At 35.6% G+C, this 21,755-nt stretch overlaps 1 protein-coding gene across 1 annotated transcript in view; it reads right to left on the bottom strand.

Annotated features, from left to right (window-relative positions):
- Window positions 1-2,001: 2,001 nt before the first annotated feature.
- The window catches only part of ALDH1A1 (aldehyde dehydrogenase 1 family member A1), a 30,439-nt gene continuing 10,685 nt past the window's right edge, over window positions 2,002-21,755 (bottom strand). The window contains exons 3-13 of the mRNA XM_066569025.1: window positions 21,091-21,231; window positions 18,149-18,278; window positions 17,005-17,066; window positions 14,857-14,985; window positions 12,301-12,414; window positions 10,609-10,711; window positions 9,871-10,055; window positions 8,228-8,392; window positions 6,254-6,411; window positions 4,645-4,719; window positions 2,002-2,592 (exon numbers count right to left, since the gene is read on the bottom strand). Of these exons, the coding sequence (XP_066425122.1) occupies window positions 2,520-2,592; window positions 4,645-4,719; window positions 6,254-6,411; window positions 8,228-8,392; window positions 9,871-10,055; window positions 10,609-10,711; window positions 12,301-12,414; window positions 14,857-14,985; window positions 17,005-17,066; window positions 18,149-18,278; window positions 21,091-21,231 (1,335 nt within the window). The 3' untranslated portion in view covers window positions 2,002-2,519. The remainder of the gene's footprint in view (window positions 2,593-4,644; window positions 4,720-6,253; window positions 6,412-8,227; window positions 8,393-9,870; window positions 10,056-10,608; window positions 10,712-12,300; window positions 12,415-14,856; window positions 14,986-17,004; window positions 17,067-18,148; window positions 18,279-21,090; window positions 21,232-21,755) is intronic.

Genomic DNA, 21,755 nt, shown 5'->3' with positions numbered 1-21,755 from the left:
TGAAATATGGCAACTTCAAGTTGCTACTAGAAGTCACATTTTGATAACATTGAAAAAATAAAATTAACAGGACAAGATGATTACCGGCTTTCTTTTACGAAGACTATCAAATGGTCTTGATCTAAAACACATATTCACAATAATGTTGGGAACACTATTAAAATATTTTAGACATGCTAATGATAAAAAAAAAAACAACTGTGCATACAAGGGTCCAGATGGTCCTTCTCCTAAAGAGCTGTATTATGCTGTGTTTTACCTTTCCTTGCATTATATTCCAAAGTCATTCTTTGCTTGGGCTTGCAGTCACAGGCACCATGGTAGGACTGGATTTGCAGTCCTGTGCTGCCAAAGAACACTCTGATTAGCCCTAGTCTGCTTCTAAGAGCTGAATGGTTACAGTGGTTGGACCATACCAGAAACCACATGTGAGCCTGCTTGCTTAAGGTCACCAAAAAGGAACTCCGTTTTGCTCCCTTGTATCCTTCTTCCAGGTAAAGAAGTTAAGTCAGGAAGATCAGGAATATAATTTCAGAATCACCCTCTTGATCCAAGAGAAAATTAAGAGATAGGCTTAATTTGACTTATTTATTCTTCTTTGAGATTTCTCATCTTAAATACAAAAGCAGAAGATGGTAGAGATTTTTTAAGATCCACCAACTCTACAAATGGTTTTTTATTTCTTTTAAAATATGAAATCCTTTACTGTATCTATGTTTTCACTAATACTATGTTCATTGCCACTTTTAAAGACTTTCAGATAATTTTACCATTTTTTTATCTGCAGCTTATTTTTAAAGATTGTTTGTTTTTTACTTTATTTGTAATTTATTTTTATTTCTATGCGTTCTTCTGTCTACTATCCTCTGCAGAAAAATCTCTGATAATTATTTTACAGTACACTATTACTTTTGATTAATTCTTCCTTCTTTTCCTTTATTAGTCTTTTACTTGTTTCTTATATGAGACCAGAATTCAATTTATTTGAAAACTATGCCTTATGAAGCTACTTTAGAGGCATGAATATGGGATTTGGAATGGATACCTTCCAAAAATAGATAGTATAGAGGCTGTGGAGAGAAATACTGCAATTTTTTTGTCCAGTTCTTAATGGAAAAAGGCATTCTGAGAAGAGACATAGGCTGAAAGTCTCATCTGTATTTTGTTCCAACTATAATATTCAAAAGAAAATTAATTAAAAAATGACCAGTTTATCCAAATGAACAGAACCCTTTTTCCTTTTTATACTGGGAAAATTCTCCATACTTGCTGCTTAAAAATTTTTGTTGTGCCATGTTGTTATTACTGGGCAGGGCTTGTACTGTGCACCAGGTTGTCTGTAAGGCTGAGCCCATGTAACAGAGTTGACTTGTGGCTCTGGATTCTGTCCTGAGAAAATATGAGCCTGTCAGCAGCAGGCTGTGACAGGCTGTCTGAAGGCCACCATCCCAGAGCTTACCTGGTGGCTGCTGGTGCTGAGAGGCCATCGGGGGTGCTGGCAGCTGAGCTGCTAGAGAGCTGTGAAAGGCACCTTGGGACACAGGTGCTTAAAGAGGAACTTTAGGAGAATAAGCAGCTGTAAGGAACAGAGCAGGAAACAGGATGATAAAAGACAATGGATTAGAGGAGAAAAGAATAGGGAAGAGAACAGGCTAGTTACATGAAAGTATGTGAGTACAGGAAAAATGTAGCACGTGTAAATCACAAAGGAGATTGCCTTCCCTCCCCTCCTCTTCTTTCTCTTCAGTGTCTCTTGCCCATAAGTCTGTTAAGATTTGTTATGCACTTACCATAGCCAAGTACTGGCTCTTTGCAAATTGTTTACTGTTCTGTGTGTTCATGTTTTTCCAGTTGTAATATTGGCAAAATATTGGGGTATTTATCCTCCATGTAGCAGATGTAGTTTATTTCTGATGACCTGAACATGCCACTGGTGCCTCTGGTACATTTTACCCAGTGGTAAACTGGTATAATAGAAAAGACTAATGAAGGGAGAAGTACTAGGTTTTGTAGGTGAACTTTAATATTTTTTTAACATACAGATTACATTCATGTAGCATAATGAACAACTTTAATAGTCTGAGAAATGTATCTAGAGAAACATAGAAACATCTGCTAACTACTCTTTAGCGTTTTTGTTAAGACCATAAAGCAAATGCAAGGAGAACATGACATCTAACACTTACAAGAGCACATAAATTCAAACTGTACTTGCAGAATATACTGAAAAAGGAAAATTTTCATAACACTACAGAGAACTACAACTGCAAACAAGAGTAGATACTTCCAGATTTGGGTTTTAAAATGAGTTAGCTGTGAACCAGATAGTAAAGATTTTTTTTCATAATCACATTGATTTTTTCTATGCTACTCCTTATATTGTTAATGTAAGAAGGGTACCTCTTATACAGTCAGAAAGCAGAAAAGTTAATGTGTTACTTGGACAACAAGACAACTGAGAATTCAGATAGCCTTTGCAGATTCATTTGAAGATGTTAATTTCTGCACCTCAAACAGCATTACGAGTTCTTTTGAGGAATTTTGATGGTGACAGTCTTAACTTCTGTGTATTCATGAAGACCATATTCTCCCCTAGATAAAAGAGAACCAAGAGTAGCATTTATGCTAATGCTTTTTATATGAGTTTTTTCTGGATGGGATTTTCAGAGGTAGTGTGCAATTGGCTGGATATGTAACAAGTACACTGGACATATTTAGAAGACAGCTGTGCAGCCAGACTGCTCCTTGGAAGACTGGAAACCTTTTGAAAAGCTACAGCAATGGTCTCCTGATAAAAATGGCAGAGAGAGTAGTTTTATTTCTGTGAGTGGTGTTTAATTTAGAGTATTTCTAAACCAGATTTCTGTACAGCAGATGAAGAGCATGTTAGATCTTCACAAGTATGTTCAGCAAGTTATTTGTAAAGCTCTTCTTCTGATGTCAAGAGCTTTCTCCAGAGTCAAAGAGTATGAACTTCATCTCAAGTAAATGGGGGACAAAATTATTCCACAATGAAAACTGAGACAGTGAAAAAAAGTCTTTGACATTATGAGCATGCTTCACCTTTGTGTTTCCAGTGATGAGATGAAGCTTGTTTGTATTCCTAACTATTTGACGTCTGATGTAGTCAAACTAGATAGATATAATTAGATAGATATATTAGCAAAACAGAAATATGTGCTCAGGACACTTGTGCTGGGTGAAAATGTTTACTGATTCCCTTCATTTTTTGGAGAGGATTTTTGTTGTTATATGACATTTGGTAGTTTAATTCATAATGGCGTTATCACTCCAAGAATTATATGGATAATTTTATTTTGGGATCAAGGAAGTGAGTGGCTTAACACAACCACATCCTACTTTTTTCAGTGTAGGTTTGTTTTTCCACTTCTCCTAAAAATGATTGTCACATATTTACAAATTTTCTCATGACAGACATCTATCTGGTGATGAGTTTTTCCTTGTCCTATAGTGGGAATATTCTTATTGGTCTGATAATTGTGAATTTGAACCTGAAAACTTTGTTAGAATGAAAGATTCTTTCATTCAAAATGTACTGTTATAGAGAACATTTTTGATAGTCTGTTATTTCCAGCAAATAAATCCAAAAAATATTTCTGAAAAAGACTGTAATTCAGAATTGATGATCTCCCAATTATTGGCACCTGCACCTAACAAAGGCAAAGCCGTATTGGATAAAAATGGCCTAAATTATTAAAGGGTTTCAATTTCCAGTTTTCTAAAGCTTTCAACATTGGCTTGACTGTTTCCTTTGAAGTCAGTGGGAGCTTTGCCATCAGAAGCAGATTGTGCCCAGTGATGAGCAAGTATGAAAGCACTAGCCTTTATCTCTGAAGAAACTACATAAAGAGAAGCTCTGAAGTGCCTCACCCATACATATCTGTTTTAATCACTTCCAAGGTTCCTTAGGAGTGTTATGTATTTATCTTAATAAAAAAAGAAGGCTTATATGTACTAATTTTTACTCATTGCTTTAAAAATAGTTTGTTCCCCTAGACATGATATTTTTAACAAAGAATACAAGTAAGGCTGGATATGATTCAAGTTGAAACTGGATTAAAACTCAGAAGTTTGAAAAAATTGGATTAGTTTGTAATATATGTATACTACTCTGCTTCTATTCTGGAAAAAAAACAAAGATCAAAAGACTACAGAGGATTATTTTCATCAAAACTTTTCACCTGGCTGGCACGCACTCTAAAAACATTAGTTTCACAAATTTTAACTGAAAAATTTTGCTTAAATCAAGGATTTTGGAAAGTCTTGTGTTTTCAAAACCTAGCATTTAAAGAGGATTTCACAAACAACCCATAGATTAATCTTCATGAAAACGAGAGTTTCTCTATATATGCAAAAACTGTAAACCATAAACACAATGGTCAGTTTTGCTTAGCAGTAAACCATGATATACTGTGAATTATTCATATTGAAAAAGTGTGCCCCTAAGAAATTTTTTTATTTATTTTGTAGAGGAATTGCTGGTTGATGTTGCCTCTGACAACTCTAGAGACTTATTTGCCAAAGTTTCAAACAGGACATCCTAGTTATACATATTTTAAGTCAGGGTTTGGAATTTCATTTTGAATTTCCTGTGAATCTACAGCTTTAAAACTATATACTTACATTTCTCGTCCATTTCCCGACATCTTAAAACCTCCAAAGGGACATTGAGCAGACAATGCACTATAGCAATTAACCCTAGAAGAACAGAAAAATTACTTTTGACAGTGCTAAACAATTTTTTTTCACTTCTGAAAAATCAGAGGTTTTCTGTCACCTCTAAAAACCTTATGGTCATAGTCACAAGCTGCATCTAAGTATTTACTTGCAAAAATGCATGTAGTTTGAAGTTCAGATAAATGAAGCATCAAAAACAACTACAGTTATTATCAGGGTACTAAAACTCAGCAAGGGTCTTTAAGCTGAGAGAAAGTCATATCTTTCTCTGATCATTGCAATAAAATTTCTAATTTGTATACAAGCTCTCTCACAAAAGGTTGTCCACAGATAAGTGTTCTGCAGAAGAGTTTATGTACCTTTCCAATAGATAAATACAGGATAACTTCACTCTATATTTAGGAAGTTTTGTTGGGTTCTACTCAGTTAAACCTTATTCTGTATTGTGGTTGAGAATGAAGACACAATAATGAGTAAGAAAGGAATTTCACAGGCAACTTTTTAGGTATGAAGAATTTTGGCAGAATGTGCATCCCATTTCCTAGCTGAGAAGCTTTTTTTGTATTACAACTTTGTCAAATCAAATATTCTCTATTTTCATATCTTATATTCTATCCTCCTTGCCAGTCAATTGGTTCCAACAAAAGAGATTCTGTTCATAGCTAGAGGATTCCTAGACCACCAGTCACGTAAGAGCAAATCCCAAATATTCCACTTCTATTCTAAACTTTCTTCCATATAAAGAATACCAACTCTGAAGGCAAGATTGCTAGCTTATTTTTGGAAAGCATATGTTCTTAGGTCACAGGACTTGGGCAGGAATTTTTGCTGGTTGCAAGTGCTTCCAGATAAAATGTAAATTGGACACAGGTTTTGCATTCAAGTAAAATTGGTTGTTCTCCTTCTTATGCATTGAAATAACTGTAGGGAAATGCAGGTCTTTGTCAGTGATTGTCATTAGACCCTGCTATGCCTCCAAGCTTTCACTCTTTCATTTCTTTGCTTTTTTTTTTCCAGCTCCATATAGGTTGCCTCTTCTTTTCTGTTGCTGGAAATAGTTGGCCTTGTAGTAGTCCTCCCAGCTTGTATATCCTTTCTTTGTTCAATCACATTTTTATCAACCTTTCCCATTACAGAAATGGAAAAGGCTCTGCCCAGGTTAATGGCCACTGAACTTCACATAATTAACTTCTTTACACAATATCAAAACTGATCTCATTAATTATCCATTGGGCTATCCCCAGATCCTGAAGTAAAGGGCACTCTCACAGAATTTTCTTTTGTTTCCTTTTCTTTTTAGCAAGTAAATTTCCTTTTTTTGGACTAAGTTTGTCATAAAATTGTATGATGACTAACAAGAAGTAATTATTTAGTAACACATAAAATAGGGAAACATATGGGAAAGATAAACAGAAGAGACAATGATCTACCTCTATAAAGATGACAAAGAATAAATATTAAAAAAACCCCACCCAAAATACTGTGAATATGTCTCACAATTAGTGGTATTGACACCTGCAGATCTAAAGTAAGAATTAAAAAAAACTTTATTTACCATACTGTTCCAGCCTGAAGGGCAGCTGCAAATGTCAATGCTTTGTCAATGTCTTTGGTAAAAACTGCTGCTGCTAAGCCATAGGTGGTATTATTTGCCCTCTTGATAACTTCATCTATGGTTTTAAACTTCATGATTTGTTGAACAGGTCCAAATATCTGTATCAAGCACATGTAAACATATGACATGAACTAGAATAACTTACTTTTTGAAGTAATTGATGTATTTTAAATTTACTTCTGTCAGATGGCCTTATTCCTGAATTAATTCAGTCAAGAGTGAATAAAGTTCTAAAAAATACTATAAGTTTGCATAAAGATTTTTGCAATATGAAAGAACTCAAGATTACCTATTGTAAATAATTCCTAAAACCACAAATGAACAATAAAAACAAATAAACAGGGATCAAAAAACACCCATCATAAAGGTAGTTAGCATGGTGTCACAGTGTGCTATGTATCTATACTGGTTACCAACAAACTTGTGTTTTCTGGACAAGCTCTATTTTTAAAGTCAAGAAAGACATTCAATTTTTCATTCATCTAAATTTATTATTAGAATTTTATCCCTGCAGGTAGCTGCACAACCAAGAATGCACTCCAAAGGAAACAACTGATTCTGCTTTCCATGTGGGTGTCAGGTAAGAAAATAGTCCTTCAGATTCAGCTCCCCTGCTACCATTGTTCAGAGTTCTCAGCTAGAGGTGCCCGTGCCTGTCACAGGACACCAAGACTATGTGGGCTGAGGGAGGCATTACAACATCTAACTAATTCTATTTCCATAGACTGTGAGCTTTCTACTTGACTGAGTTTTTAGTCAGTGCTGGTTTCTAACTAGAGTTCTAAGGATTGATTTCCATAGATCAGAAAACCACTGAACATTCCTCCAATGCGCAAGTGGTGAGCTTCAAAACTCATTCTTTAAACATTAATATTATTTAAACTGTCTTGGCTACTCACAGCTTCTTTGTTCATTACACTTAAAATAATGTAAGGACTAGTTCTTGTACTGCTGACCAAAGGGCAACTAAGAGAACTGCAAAACAATTGTAACTGTGCTGTTTCCTACTTGACTTATAGTGTGGTGGAAACAATCAAAATTCTGTCTTGTACAGGTCTATCATGTTTTACAACCCTCTTCCTGTCACAATTAATTCTAAATGCTGTGGTGTTCATTTTAACTCAGGCTGTTGGCTCTTGCTGGATGTAGTAAATATGTTTAGGAGGCTGCATCAGCTTTATAATATGAAGTAGTATAATGGACACCAATTGCAGCCCAATTGCAGCAGTTATTAATTAAGATAAATGTAAAAAAACCACAGAGAAGAAGTCATGACTTGACTTTGAGTCTTTATGTAGAGAACCAGCTCAGACGGCAGCTCAGCATTCTCAAATGTCTCTGGTTCCAGACAGTCACTGGTCCCCTAGCGTTGTCATCTTAGCTGGGACAGTAGCAGATTCTTCAGTGAAGTGTAGACACATCTGCAAACTGATCTAATTTAAGTAATCCCACAGGGGCAAAATGAAATGCCACAAACAAAATGCCTCTGGAAGCGCAATCCACCTAGTTTCTCACATTGCAAAGTAGCTGCCTAGTGCACACAAGCACCACGTTAAGTAGCTCCTTAGGCAGCGTAAAACATTCACAAGTTGTGCCTCCAAGGTTTACAGGTCACTGTGACTTTGATATGTGAGACATGGACAGTATGGAGCAATGCAAACGTCCAAACCTCAGCATTTATCTATGTAGGAGCCTTTGCTAGCACAGCAGCCTCATACTACTCTCTCTCCTTGAGCAATCTGGTGAAATGGGCACCAAAAAACAACAGAAGCACTTTAAACACCACCAGGATGGAACAACAGGTTTAATGAGAGGATTTTCATGTAGTCACTTGACCTTCTAAATGAATATTTTGTGCAGATATTTAAACAGATGACTTCCAGTGAGAGAAGAGACTGCTGAAGATTTATTTACCTCTTCTTTGGCGATGCGCATATCATCTGTAACATTAGAAAAAACTGTGGGCTGGATGAAGTAACCCTTGTCTCCCCATGGATCTCCTCCACATTCCAGTTTGGCTCCTTCTTTTTTTCCACTCTCAATTAGCTCCAGGATTTTTTTATATTGCTCCTTATCAATCTAAATGAAAAGATATTTCAGGAATGAAAACAACACACACTGATAACAGTTGGTCTTCTAACTTATTAACCTAAACCTGTGTCCCTGAGCTGGAGAAAAATATGGCTTTTTCTCTGTGGCAATACACCACAGTGAATAGACCTGATACAGGCTATTATTTTTTGTTTCTAGAAAACATTACTCTAGAAAGCATAACAAGGAATCTGATGACAAAGAGAGATATTTAACATAACTACCATAAAAGAAATGCAGCTGCACCCATAATTACAATTTCACATTAATGTGGCCATACTAGTTCTAAAAGGAGTACATTTTCTAATCTGTAAAATAATTAAGCTTCAGCTAAAGGTTGCTAAGGATAAAAATAGATCAAAAAAGGCAAATTATGAGACTGGAGGAGAAAAGAGTCTTTATGATCATTCAAATATTTTCATCGTTTTTTTCACATGTTTAGCTTCCTTAATTTTTTAGTAAGAGTGTATTTACATCTCTCATTTAAATTGTTAGCATGAAATTCAAACTCAATAAAGCCACAATAATATGAGAGAACATTTCTGTTAATTTTATATTAGATGTATATCAGACACAGTTGGAGTTTACTTTTTTGAATTTTCCTGTCCTTTGACTTTTAAATTCATTCTGCTGCATTCATTTTCTTGTATCAAAATACATTCCAGGGTATCAAAATAGTATTTTTAAATTTCCCATATATTTTGTGGCTTGGAGTGTATTTTTTTCCAATTTACTGGATGTCTTTTATTACTCAAAATGACTGTGATAACCAGTAAGGAATATGTTACTCTATCAAATGCATGGGAGTGGTTTTGTCTCCTACTTTTTCTTTTTCTCTACTACAGCACTTTTTTCCATGCTTTTATTCCATGTCCTGCAGTATAAGCTGATTTGGGAATAAGACTAGATAACTATTGTAACAGTGTTGAGTTCACAGCATTGTGATAGCAATACTTTTTAATGCTGCATTTTAACACTCATTTGATGGGAAAGCTGTTGGTATGATCTTTTAACAAAAGGAGAAAAAAAAAACTCTTGCATTTTAACTGTGTAATATTTTAAAATGGAAACAGCATAATAAAAGTCTAGTGCCTTGAAAAAGGGGAAAAGATATTGAAACTCTTATTTCTTCAAGCTAGTCACTGATAGTGGCACTATCTGAATGAAAAGTTAGCAAGTTCTAACATGACATAGGTGATTGTACGTGCACTTTTACAGATCTTGCATTAGGGCTTTTTCAAAGCATTATAGTTTTTTATAATTTCTTCCCTTCAATAATAAAAAGAGATCTTAGGCCTGTGTTATTGGCACAAATGACAATCACTCTGATTTCTTCCTCTTTGTACTCCAGACTAACCTCTACAAAACTGTATTTAGCCTTTAAACTTCTGCAACAGTAGGTTTAGTAGGATGTCAAATTGTGGTGTCATGACAGAATTAGTCTGAAAACATGTAATATTACTCACTTGAGGGCCTTGCTGCACACCCGGTTTCAAAGGATCCCCAAGAGTATACTTCTTTGCTCTTTCAATGCTCCGACGGACAAACTCATCATAAATAGGCTCTTCCACAAAAATCCTAGATCCTGCTATACAACATTGTCCCTGGTGATAGAACAGACCAATATGGGCAAATTCCACAGCAGCATCCACTGCAAAGAAATGCAGAGTTCATCAGATCATAAACCTGAATCATCACATAATAAATTCTTTATTAACCTTTGTCACCCATCTAATTTCCCTTTCTAGCACTTTTTATTTTTATGGCCCTTTAAAACACAGATATAGAACCATTTACTTATGTCCAAACTACCCTTCTCAAGAGCATCATGGTACATCTAGCTGAACACACATTCAGAAATCCTGTAGATTTAACATTATTTGCCCTGTCAGGAGTATCAACAAAAGCATTCAGACAGGAAGTTAATAAACCTGTTTAAGATCCTTCTATCTTCTTTTCAGTCTTCATTCGTGTTTCATTAGGATGATCATTAATTACATTAAGGGTGAACAGGCTTTCAGAGTTCCACATCTATTCAGGAGCAATTGATTTTTGTGGCAATCTAACTTAAAATTATGGCATGACCAGAAAATATTAAAAATTACTTCTTTTTTGAAAAGATTAAAATAATTTACTGACAAAGAAAGGAAAAAGCATGTTGGATTTGCAATAGTAGTAGTTCATATAGTAAAATTGCTACTAACAATCTGCATCTGCAAATATAATGTTAGGACTTTTTCCTCCAAGTTCCAAGGTAACTCTCTTCAGATTGCTCTTCCCTGCTGCTTCTTTAATCAGTTTGCCAACCTAAAAGGCAGGAAGAGGACAGCTTCATGTCAAAAAGTTCGTAATGACCTCTAAGTACTTTTTTGATTTCCTCAAAAGCGAAAATCAGTTAAGAGATTTGTACTATCCCAGTAATAAAATGAAAAATAAGTTAAAATAAAACAACTGAAAAGAGTCAGGGTACAGGGCACCCTATGAGCTGGAAATGTTTTCTAGAAGAATTTCCCCCTGTAATGTTAACTGCCAAAGATACATGGTACTTTTTTGGTTACTACCACTCTACTTCCACGTATCTCTAGTCTAAAGCAGGCACGGGTTGCTGCTGCACCTTTTACTCCCAAGTAAGTTAAAATCCCTTTGTTTTATGCATGAGAAGGCTCTTTAATGCACAAAGTTTCTGAGACAATCTGCACTGGCTGCATGGACACTCTTCCTTGTTTCAATTTCTCTCTTGGATGACTGAAGAGCAGGAAATGAACACTGCAAGCTAGGACCCTTACCCCGCCTTTTTCTACTGATGATATAATTGAAGGAACTACTTACTATGAATTGCCCTGGAAAAGCTGTGAAGAAAAAATCTGCTTGTAGCTCTTGTGGCTTTGAACTCTAGCTGCCTGTGTGTAACAACCATCAGGCAAACTTTCTCCTTCTGTCAGCCTTCCTGCCATCATTTCTCATTGCTAAATTGCACAGCTAGAAGAGAACAGTCACCAAACTCTAGAATACATGGGTCCATCTGCCTTTGGAGGATCACTGGGCACTGGGAATTGTAGTTGTCACTGTCTATTGGTAACATCTACGGGATATTTCTCAGATGTCAGGGTTTTGAGTTGTTCTCATTTCCCATTACTGTAGAGATGAAGGTTTCTGAGAGTAAGCATAGCTCTTGCACTCAGTGTGTACTGATCCCTGACATGAAGCAATGATATTTATCTTTGGAGTCTATATCCAAGAAGTTAAGAGGCCAGATGGCAGCTTTTCCATTAGCATGCATTTAGACAGACAATATAATGAACTGTATCAAAGAAATAGCTAAACCTTAATCCTATATATAGCCTGCAATGAGAAATATTCAATTATAGCACTTCACAGAGTGAAGCTTAGGGAAAATTAACAGCGACCTTCCTTTTAAACAGATACATATTCAAACACCCAGACCACCCAGATGGTACTAAGTATCAATGAAATACAAAAAAATCTGTCACCTCACCTAAACGTGTGCAGACTGAAGAATGAGCTTTCCTAGGTACCTTCCTGTCATCCTGCTGTTATTAAACTCAAAGATAACAGAATATCTTTAAAAAGGAATGTTATGAAAAAGTTTTGGTTTGAAGGAGTAAAGACTTAAAATACCCTTGGTATACTAGGATCTACTGTATCTCACAGACTGCCTTTGTTTAAAGGTCTTTCCAGCAATACAAACATTGTTTAAATATGTTTAAAGTTAATAATAACCAACAAATCATTAAACAGACTTTGTTTAACAAACCAGCAGCCTTAAGAAAGAAGAGAGTTAAAATAATTACACAGAATAAATTAGACATTAAATCATTGCTGGGAATCAGAGGGGCACATTTCCTGCTTATATTTTCTTGCATTGATTATAGTACCTCTGTAGAGCCTGTGAAAGCTACTTTGTCTATATCCATATGGTGAGAAATTGCTGCTCCAGCGGTGGGTCCAAAGCCTGGCACAATATTCACTACTCCAGGTGGAAATCCTGCCTGAATTGGAAAAAAATCCTGTAAATCTGGGGGAGAATTATAACTATAAGAACATGTGTTGCATGGTACTCCCTTTTCAGTTCTCCAGCCATCTTTTCTTAGCCATATATTTATTCTCAGCCTTAGAGCCCCACGAGGTTTCATTCTCATATGATTTACACCCTCTTTCTTTCACCTGTCTTTTAGGTTACTGAACTCTTTTTTTTCTTTTTTTCCCCCAAAGAATATATTACTTTCATTCTTTGTCAGTGCCATTTTTTAAGAAATATTTTTAAAAATTTTCTCACTCAGATGTATAAAGAAATATTGCTTACTTTCATGTCTGCTTCATTAGAACTATTTGAATCAACAGATGTGCTTGCTGACTTCTGCACATTTATGTCCATGCTAGATGGAATTTAATTAATGATCTGCTACTGAAGTTAAGAAAAATGATGGAACTCTGGATGTAGGTTGAAAGTATAGCAGGTAACGAGAGTTTACAGCAAAAAAAGAGGCAGATTAACTACCAAGCATGAACAAGCAGGCTGAGATAGGCATAGTTTCAATATCTTGCACATTTTTTATGCAAATAAGCTTTTCCTATGGTTCAAAACAAATGTATTATTTCCCATAAATCCTGTATTAGATATGTTCCATTCACAGCAAAATAAGCTATTTTCTTCCAGTAGCTTGTCAGGCAAACTTCAAGGATGTGAGAAGAGTAGATGGAATTTTGTTGGTTTATGAAGCAGCTGCACAATCTCAATGACACTTGAGGAACACGGAATTAAAATATCAAATAGATTCATATCCTGCATTATCACTTCAATAAGTCTCTTTATAACACTAAACAGGATTTTGGAATTACATGCTAAAACTCCATTTTTTTTGGAAAATGGTGAAATTCAGGTGGTGAGTTTGAGCTCCTAAAACTCATGTCCTGCATTTTGGATACCAGGTTGTTACTTTTGTTCAAGCAACTTTTATTCCTTACAGTTTCATGCTCAGATACAGTCTGTCAATGCTTGTTATGCTCATTTAATTTTCCAGATAAATATTTACCCTGAAATTGAGACAATGAGGTTCTTTCCATTTGCTGAGCATTGTCTTTCTTACTTAAGTTGTGTAGAGAAATCTCCCTTTAAGCATTTAATTTTCATGTTTGTTTTAGGAACTCTTCTCTATATATTAGTAAGGGAGACTTGGGAGTGTCATTAAGCAAGATAGTGAAGGTTACCAGAAGAGACTATATATATATATTTTTTTTTAAGTGGGATTTTGGGAACTAGAAAGTTAAATTAGACCTTCAGATATTTTCATAAGTCCAAAGCAGCTATTGAAGTGACCACTGTCAGGGATTTGGCATCCAATGTACTTTTTTTATTCTGGATATTTGTCACATTTCCCACTTCTGAGCTTGACTTTCAAGAAATCAGAATATCACAATAGATATTTCATTAGATCAGAACAGAATTGAGTTATTTTTCCTGTAAAGTTACTTTTTTCAGAGAAATACACTTTTGGATACTTATTGTTAAAAATTGATAGAGAGGGTTTCTCTCATATTTTTAAAAGCTATTCCTCCTCCCCAGTATTATCTAATAGTATTTACTATGTGATGCAATAAGAGCAGAACATGGCTCCAGTCTGATAAAAAATTTGTTTCTGTGTAATACTAACACACAACCAATCAGTGGGCTGTGCTGAATCACTGTTTTAAAGCAGAATTATAAAATGTGCCAAGTCACTTCCATTAAAACTCTGCAAGGTTACTGCACGGGTGATTATTGACATCTGTGCCAACCTTTGAACAACTTAGATTGTATTTGTTGATTTTATTGGGAAGAAAGCTAAACTGTTTGACTGTTCTCTTTGGGTGTTTGCTGGACTGAGCATAATAGCTTTGGAGACACTAGCTTTCTGAAGAAACTAGCACACCCCTTATTCAGGAGCACAAAGTGTCTTCTCACAGTTTCTGTGTGAAGAGAATTCACAGGTTTGGCAGCAGTCATCAGCTTGATTTTACAGCTCCCTGTTAATAATAAACTTAGGTGGATAAAAACTTTGTTCAGTTAAAAAAAAAGAAAAGCTGTACAAACAGGTTCTTTTCTGTGATAACTGTACTAATAAAGTCATTGCCACCCACCTCCAAATACTCTGCACTTGACTCCTTGTTTGCTTTTGACTCTGAAAAGTACTGTGCTTTTGTAATACAAAAATATTTGCTAAAGAATGGAGTTTACTAAATTGATGTTGTGGGATTTTTTTGTGTGTGTACTAGGCTGAAAGATATGCATGCTTTTGCCCTGGTTTGGCTTCTCTGGTTTACAGCAAGGTGAGTTCCACAGTGCAAGATTAGGCATGCAATGAGCCTGTCTTATATTACCTTTGTGGCATTTCAGCTGCAGTGTACTCTTACACTTCTGAGAGGGGCAAATAACCCTGTTGTTGGTGACTTACCTCTTTAATTAAGGATCCCATGTAAAGGGCACTGAGTGGAGTTTGCTCTGCTGGTTTGACAACCACCGTGTTTCCACAACAAAGGGCAGGGGCAATCTTCCAGATGAACATAACCAATGGGAAGTTCCACTGAAAGACAGATGAGAAAGTCTATCCTCTTTCTAATACATCACCAAAATACCTCAGCTTTTTCTATTATAATAGTGCAAATTTTCAGCTGGGTGGTTGAGCTTTTTGTTGAAATCCTTTCAGAAAGAAGATATTTTGAAAAAAACAATTGGCAAGCCATGTAGTACAAACTGGGGATTTTTGTGTATGTGTAAGTCCAGGGAATCCAAGGTATTAGTTACAAGCTCAAGAGACAACGAGTGTACTCCTTTAACAAAGTATTGCAGGCAGTTTTTGGATTAGTAGTGCAATTGGGAGTTTTGCTATCTTGAATGGTCACATCCATCACCAATTCAGCTTTCTAAGGGAAAGAAGGTAATAACACATAATGCTGCCCCTGCCCTCTCCCCTGGAGGTTTCACTGGCTGCTGTCTGTTGTAAGCAGTTCAGGCAGATTGAAGAGCAGCTGAATGCTTTGGATCCCATGTTCTGCAGTGTGAGGGACAACATGACTGGGGAAAACAGCTTTGTCCCTTTGAGAATACTTACTATGGTTTGGGTGACATTGAGGCCATGAGCCTCAGCTCAACAGATACCTTTTTGAAACGGGGAAAAAGGCAGTTAAAAGTTACCTATTATGTTAGAAGAGCTAGGAGGAATATACATGCAACACTTCTTTTTTTTCTCTCCTTGTCTCCTTTCAGACTCACCGCAGCCCCAAAAATAATGGGAGCATAAATAATATAGAGTGAGGGATTACAAGGTTTCTGCATATTCATTGTTGAAGTTGTACATACAACTTATGCAGTTGTACATACAACTGCATAAGTGAAAGGAAGTGGAAATTTTGAGCTATCAAAAATAGTTTGCAACATACACATAGTCCTCACAGTTTTGGTTTATATAGAAAACTGTAGTTTGTTGGTTCATATTTTGATGGAGGGAAAATGAAGATATACTAAGAAATACTTAACATTTTATAAGGGAAGTCAATGTTTGTACTATCTGCTGCTTGTATTTCCAGGAGATAATTATATTTTAAATGGCCACATCTAGTGTTTCTAGCTCTTTATCTTAGCTTGACTGAGTGTTTTACTTGAAATGCCTTGTGTCTGACCTACAAGGGGATCTAAACCAGCAGTTTCCCAAGCTCTCCTAGGGACTGGATACAACCATATTCAAACAATGTTCTCTAAACCAATGTGGTGTCTAAAGCAAATTTTCAAGATCAACTTAAAAATGTCAGGAACATGAGCAGGACCCACATGTCTGAGCAGACCTTATAGACAGGATGACTTCCAGAATCTGTTGAGTTGACAGGCATGTTAGGTGAGGCTGCTCATAACGACTGTGCAAGGTGGTGGGTGGATTAGGAGAGCCTAGTGCATATAACTATTTTCACCCACCAAAACTACATAGACTTCAAAAATAAATATAGAACTTGAGCTCCTCAAGTGTTTTGAATGATCAGACTGAGGTAGGTCTTTTGAAACTTCAGTTGAAAAGAGCAAGTTCAAAACTGGGAATTCAGATGTGCTAAACAGGGGCTTTGTCTGGCACATTCTTTGTGTTGTAACTTGTACCACCATCATGGTAAATGAGTCTTAGCCATAAACAAAGATCCAGCTGTCTGAATGCTGTACAGAGCATAACAGATATTCTAGGTCTTAAAGAGCTTATTGTTTATAGGCTTATAGGCTTAAATATAATAGACTGTAAATATTACACTCTCCTACATGTTTGTTTCTAATTCTTTCAACAAAACACAATTTCATCTTTCAAATTATTTCATAAGTCAAATTTCTATTTGAGATTTATTTTCTTTCCATGTACAGGGAGGAGAGGGACAAGGTTGGACCGAAGAGACTCATCACACACTGATTAATCAGAATTACAGAACTCAGGATCATCTCTATCTTTCAGGACCTGAAAAGTTTTGGTTAGTAATGTTTCACAAATGCATTAGCATAGGCAAAATTTCAAATGCATTTCCATTTGTAGCAAGGAACATTTGTATTTACATAAATGGTTCCAACTTACTGGAATAATTTGGCCACACACTCCAATAGGCTCATGTCTAGTAAATGTAAAAAAGTTTCCATCTAGGGGAAAAAGAAATAAATTAGTCATTCAGACAAAGCATTTGTGAGAAACAGTTAAATCAGAAACAGTTAAATCACAAAGATGATAAAGTAGGGTACCAAACTTAGCTGGATACAATTTTATTTATAAATGATATTTTCAAAATCTTAACTATGCAAAAAGCTATAAAGTACATCTGGATTCAATGTCTACTTGCTTCATAGCTCCAAGGTTTGATTTTTCCAGTCTGACTGTCTTTTTGCAGTGACAACCCTGTTTCTCAATATGGTATGCACAGCACACCAATAAGCATTCCTCATTTCTTTTTTTCTTTTATCACCTTTTTTTTTTTTCTTTCAAAAACGTTTCTTTTAAATCCTAGGTACATATCAGACATTTTTTAATATTAGATCTTAGCTTAAATCAAATCCATTAAATATAAAATTCTCTTTGATTCACATAAATATGTGTTCCATTAAACCTAGTAAGAAGGTCTACAGGAGGCAAAGAAGTTGGAAGTATTTATCACTCTAGCTTTCCTTAATTCCTTCTTTATTACCTTTTCCTTAATTCCTTCTTTATTACCATTCTTTTCTTGGCCTTGCTGAGAGAGGTAGCTAGAGAGACAATGTTTTCATAGAGCTGCTTAATGGGCAAGGGAATGGAATGAAATTTTAGCAAGTGCTGTTTCCTCATTCCTATCTCATAGTACTTTTCCTAGCATATTATCCAATCACTGAAGTAAATATTACTGCTTTGTGCTAATCTTTGCTTAAATATGTAGACACCCAGGCCTCACTACTGTAGCCTTGTATAAAGTATACATTGCTATGCAAAAGTAGCCTACCACATTTCTTAGATGTATGCACAGGTTAAATTTTTTTGGTTCATAAACAATACTTGTTAGTAGTGTATAGAACAAGAAATAAATGTGAAGACTTACACTAAATGTTTAAACTGAGAACTATGACAACTCTTTAATCGCTTATCTTAAAAACTTTTGAAAATATTTTCTGTGTTGCACAACTTTTAGATAAAAGTCAGTTATTTACAGCTTGTGTTGGCCTCAGTTCTGTAGCTTTCTTATCTTGGAACTACTCACCCATTGGAACAGTACGCCCATGGATTTTATCAGCCCAGCCTGCACAGTAGCGTAAAGTTTTGATACAGGCACCCAAATCCATTAGATAGGCTGTGGAAAAGAGCTTCCCACCATCAATGGTTTCCATTGTCTGCAGACAACAGCAATTAAACAGTTAATATCAAATACTGATAATGGTTCTTTTGCCTGTGCTTTGTAATTTAGCTTTTGGAAGTTCACTTTGAGGATTTCAGCTTTAGAACAAACATTTAGATTACTCCCCTCTGAAGAACACATTTTGAAAAACTGAATGTAGCAATTTCAAAGTGAGAAATTTTCATGATGGTTTATTTGTATTGAGCTATGCAGATAGCATAATCACAATGCATTTGTAGTGGTAAGGTTTACTCAAAAAACTTCTCACCCATATGAATCAGTTACACAGTTCTACTTTATGTTAAATATTTTGCAAGCACAGATCAAGAGATTAGGAAGGAGATAGTGCAAATAACTGATGTAAATAAAATATCAGCAAGCTCAAGTCTTGTAAAAAATACCCTAAATACACCTTGAGTGTTTGATGTGCAAAGGAAAGATCTGAGCCATCTAGAATTCTTAAGTGAGAAAAAATCCTTATGAAAAATAAATACTTATATAGAAAATAGTCTCTAAATAAGGTCACTTTCCAGCCAAATCTAAGGAATGTGGTTTGGATTAATTTCCATGCCCCTGAATATTGGGACATAAAGATCATGAAAAGTTCTTAAATGGTGTCAACATATTTTTGATGCTTCAAGAATATTTTTCTCAAGCTTTCCAAAACAGAGAGATTGAAGACCTTCAACTCTATGAACAAACCTGTTCAGCAGGAAGAGCCCAAACTATAGTTTTAAGATCTAAACTATAATTTCAAGATGTAAACAGGTTGGCATTCTTTATAATTTCCAGTCAGATCAACAGACTGATCCTTCAAGAAAAGTTTTTCACCAACAACTCCCCTGTGAAGTCCACATTTTTAGTTAACTGGACACATTTCAGATACCATACTTGGGGAGAGAACAGAACAAACAGAGAAGAAAGCAATTGTTTGATGGCTCTTAGCAACAAGGAACTGATTAAATGAGATATGCCCTTGCCATTCCAGGCAATATATGTGGCACCGTTGTCATTCAGTTTGGACATGGGAGAAAATTCTTCCCTGACCTCAAACTTATGAAATCTCTACATCTCTTCAACATCACAAGAGACTGAATTCTAAGTAACACAGTTCTCAGCAGCTCTTCCAGTACCTTGCTTTGACTTACTCTTTCAGTTGGCTATCTATAGGTCTGCTGAGCCTCTGAAGCAGCTTTTCAACAAATAAAGCACTGAAATGGAATAATTTTCATCCTGGTCAAATGCATGAACACAGGAAAATGACTTTGCAATGAGCTTTGGACATCTGTTTTGATCTCTAGTCTGTAGGAGTATGTGTTTCTCTATAGTACTAGTTTTGCAGGCAGGATAAACTGAGTGGAGAAAATCTCGTTTCATCAAAATCTGGAAAGCACTTTACTCATATATACATTTTCTGTAAAGGGAAATAATTATTAAGTTGATTAGGTTGTAGGAAATATAAATGAAGTCAGTAAAACAGAGATTTGGGAGGGGCCCCAGAGAAAAGCAATTCTTTTATATTATGAAAATGGCAAATGTAAACAAAACCTAATTCAATGTTTCATCTTTCCTGTGGGAAAAAAGATTGTATCTTCTTTGCATTTGTAATGCCTTAGACTGTACAATGAAGAAAGAAATGCCAGCTCATCCAATTATTTAATGGACAAGAGTCCATAGTGCTCTATTTAGAATATAGATCTCTTTAAAATTTGTCTCTCTCAACACAAATCTAGCGTTTTAAAGGACATGAGTTCCACCCACACAAAGTTTCTCCTGAGAAACTCTACTGTATAATGGGCAACAGATGCTTTGCTGATTTTACATATCTCAAGGTTTAAATTTTATGAGCTTATCTACAGTGTGTTTTATGGCTAATGGCTAAATACTTCAAACTAGATCTGTCTGAGTTATCATCCTCGATGTTGGATACTCCTCCTTTTCTAAATTTTCATGCTATTTACAGAAAACCAGGATTCATCTTCAGCACAAACAATTATCCCTCCTAAGTTTTAATTCCAGAATGTGCTTGAAATAGCAGAGAAGTCACCTTAATAATAAAATCATAAGTGGAGTTTAAAGCAAATAGGAGAGGATACGAGCCTTTATCAAATTGGTGATGTATTTCTATTTTATATGTAATTTCTTGCCTTAGTGCACAATCTGTAGGTGAGAACATTACAAGTTATGTGTCTTCTGTTAAGTTTGGTAAAATAGCCAGTACACAGTGGTTTGTAAGGAGAGGGCATCATTCCCCAGCACTCATGTTATTGCTCTTTTTAAAATAATCCATTGCTGTCTTTGGTTCTCCTTAAGCTTTATCATTCACTGCTAGTTGCAAGCTGGAGTTAATGAAGGACCAGTGATGAGAAAATATAGAGTAATGAAATTAAAATTTTCCCAGTTCTGACTTGTATCATCTATAAGCATGGAGCCAGGCTTTCAGTTTAGGCCTTGATTCAGGCTTTGATTTGAGTTTAGGCCTTGATTCAGACTTTGGTTTAGACAAGCATTAACCATGGGATCAACGTTAGTGTGCTCTTAAGAATCAGTGATTCAAATTACTGTGGTGTAAGTTAAGGCAGCTTAAGTATCACTTTAAAGCTAATCAAATACTCAAGTACTTTGTGGATATGGGGTGTTAATAGACCAGAGTGCAGGCCAGCTTAGAGAGGTCCGTTTGCTAAGAGAAGAAGAGCAAGTAGTGAGACAGCCCAGCTTTCCAAAGAGTAGGCATGTTAAACTCTCTAGTATCTCTCTGTAAAAATGGGACTTTTCTCTGTGTCCTTTTGTTCACATATCATACTCACAGCTAGAATCAGACGATCTCTTTCGACCAAGTCAGCTAGTTTATTCAAGAGCCGTCCTCGCTCTGAAGCATCCATTGTGCGCCAGGTTGACCCGAGCTCAAAAGCCTTTCTAGCTGCTGTCACTGCCTTGTCTACATCTGCCTGCGAGGAAAACAAAAACACTTATGTGATCAATAATTGGTTCTGTCATAAGCCTTTCTTTGCTGTTCAATGTGTAAAGTTTAGCCTAAGTTCGACATAAAGTTGAAATAAGAGAAAAAACCCCAATCTAATAAAAATTAGTACGAGTAATGTTAAATATAAGGGTTCTTTTCTTTCAAACACTTCTGTTGCTATTTCAGGAATGTAAAATTCTATGAGAAAGAGATGGGTTCTCAAATTTCCAAAATAAAAATATATATAGAGAACTCTATTTGTAAAATTTAGATTTTTAAGCTCTTCCTATATATCAAGAACTTGCATTAATGGTAGAATTTAATCTCTTTCATTTGGAAAGAAATGCCTGAGTCTGTAAGGTAAATGCTTAATTACTCCTCATCTGAAAGTATCTTACAGGGCAATGAAGACCAGGTTAGAAAAACCTGTTCCTTAGGATGTTTCATAAAATGAACACAAATTTATTATTAAGGAAGACAAACCAATAAATTTATTTTTGAAAGTTTTAA

Source organism: Molothrus aeneus, chromosome Z (assembly GCF_037042795.1).
Source record: "Molothrus aeneus isolate 106 chromosome Z, BPBGC_Maene_1.0, whole genome shotgun sequence".
NCBI classification, from domain to species: domain Eukaryota; kingdom Metazoa; phylum Chordata; class Aves; order Passeriformes; family Icteridae; genus Molothrus; species Molothrus aeneus.
Note: the sequence above shows the minus strand (reverse complement) of the source record. Positions and strands in the feature narration are given on the sequence as shown.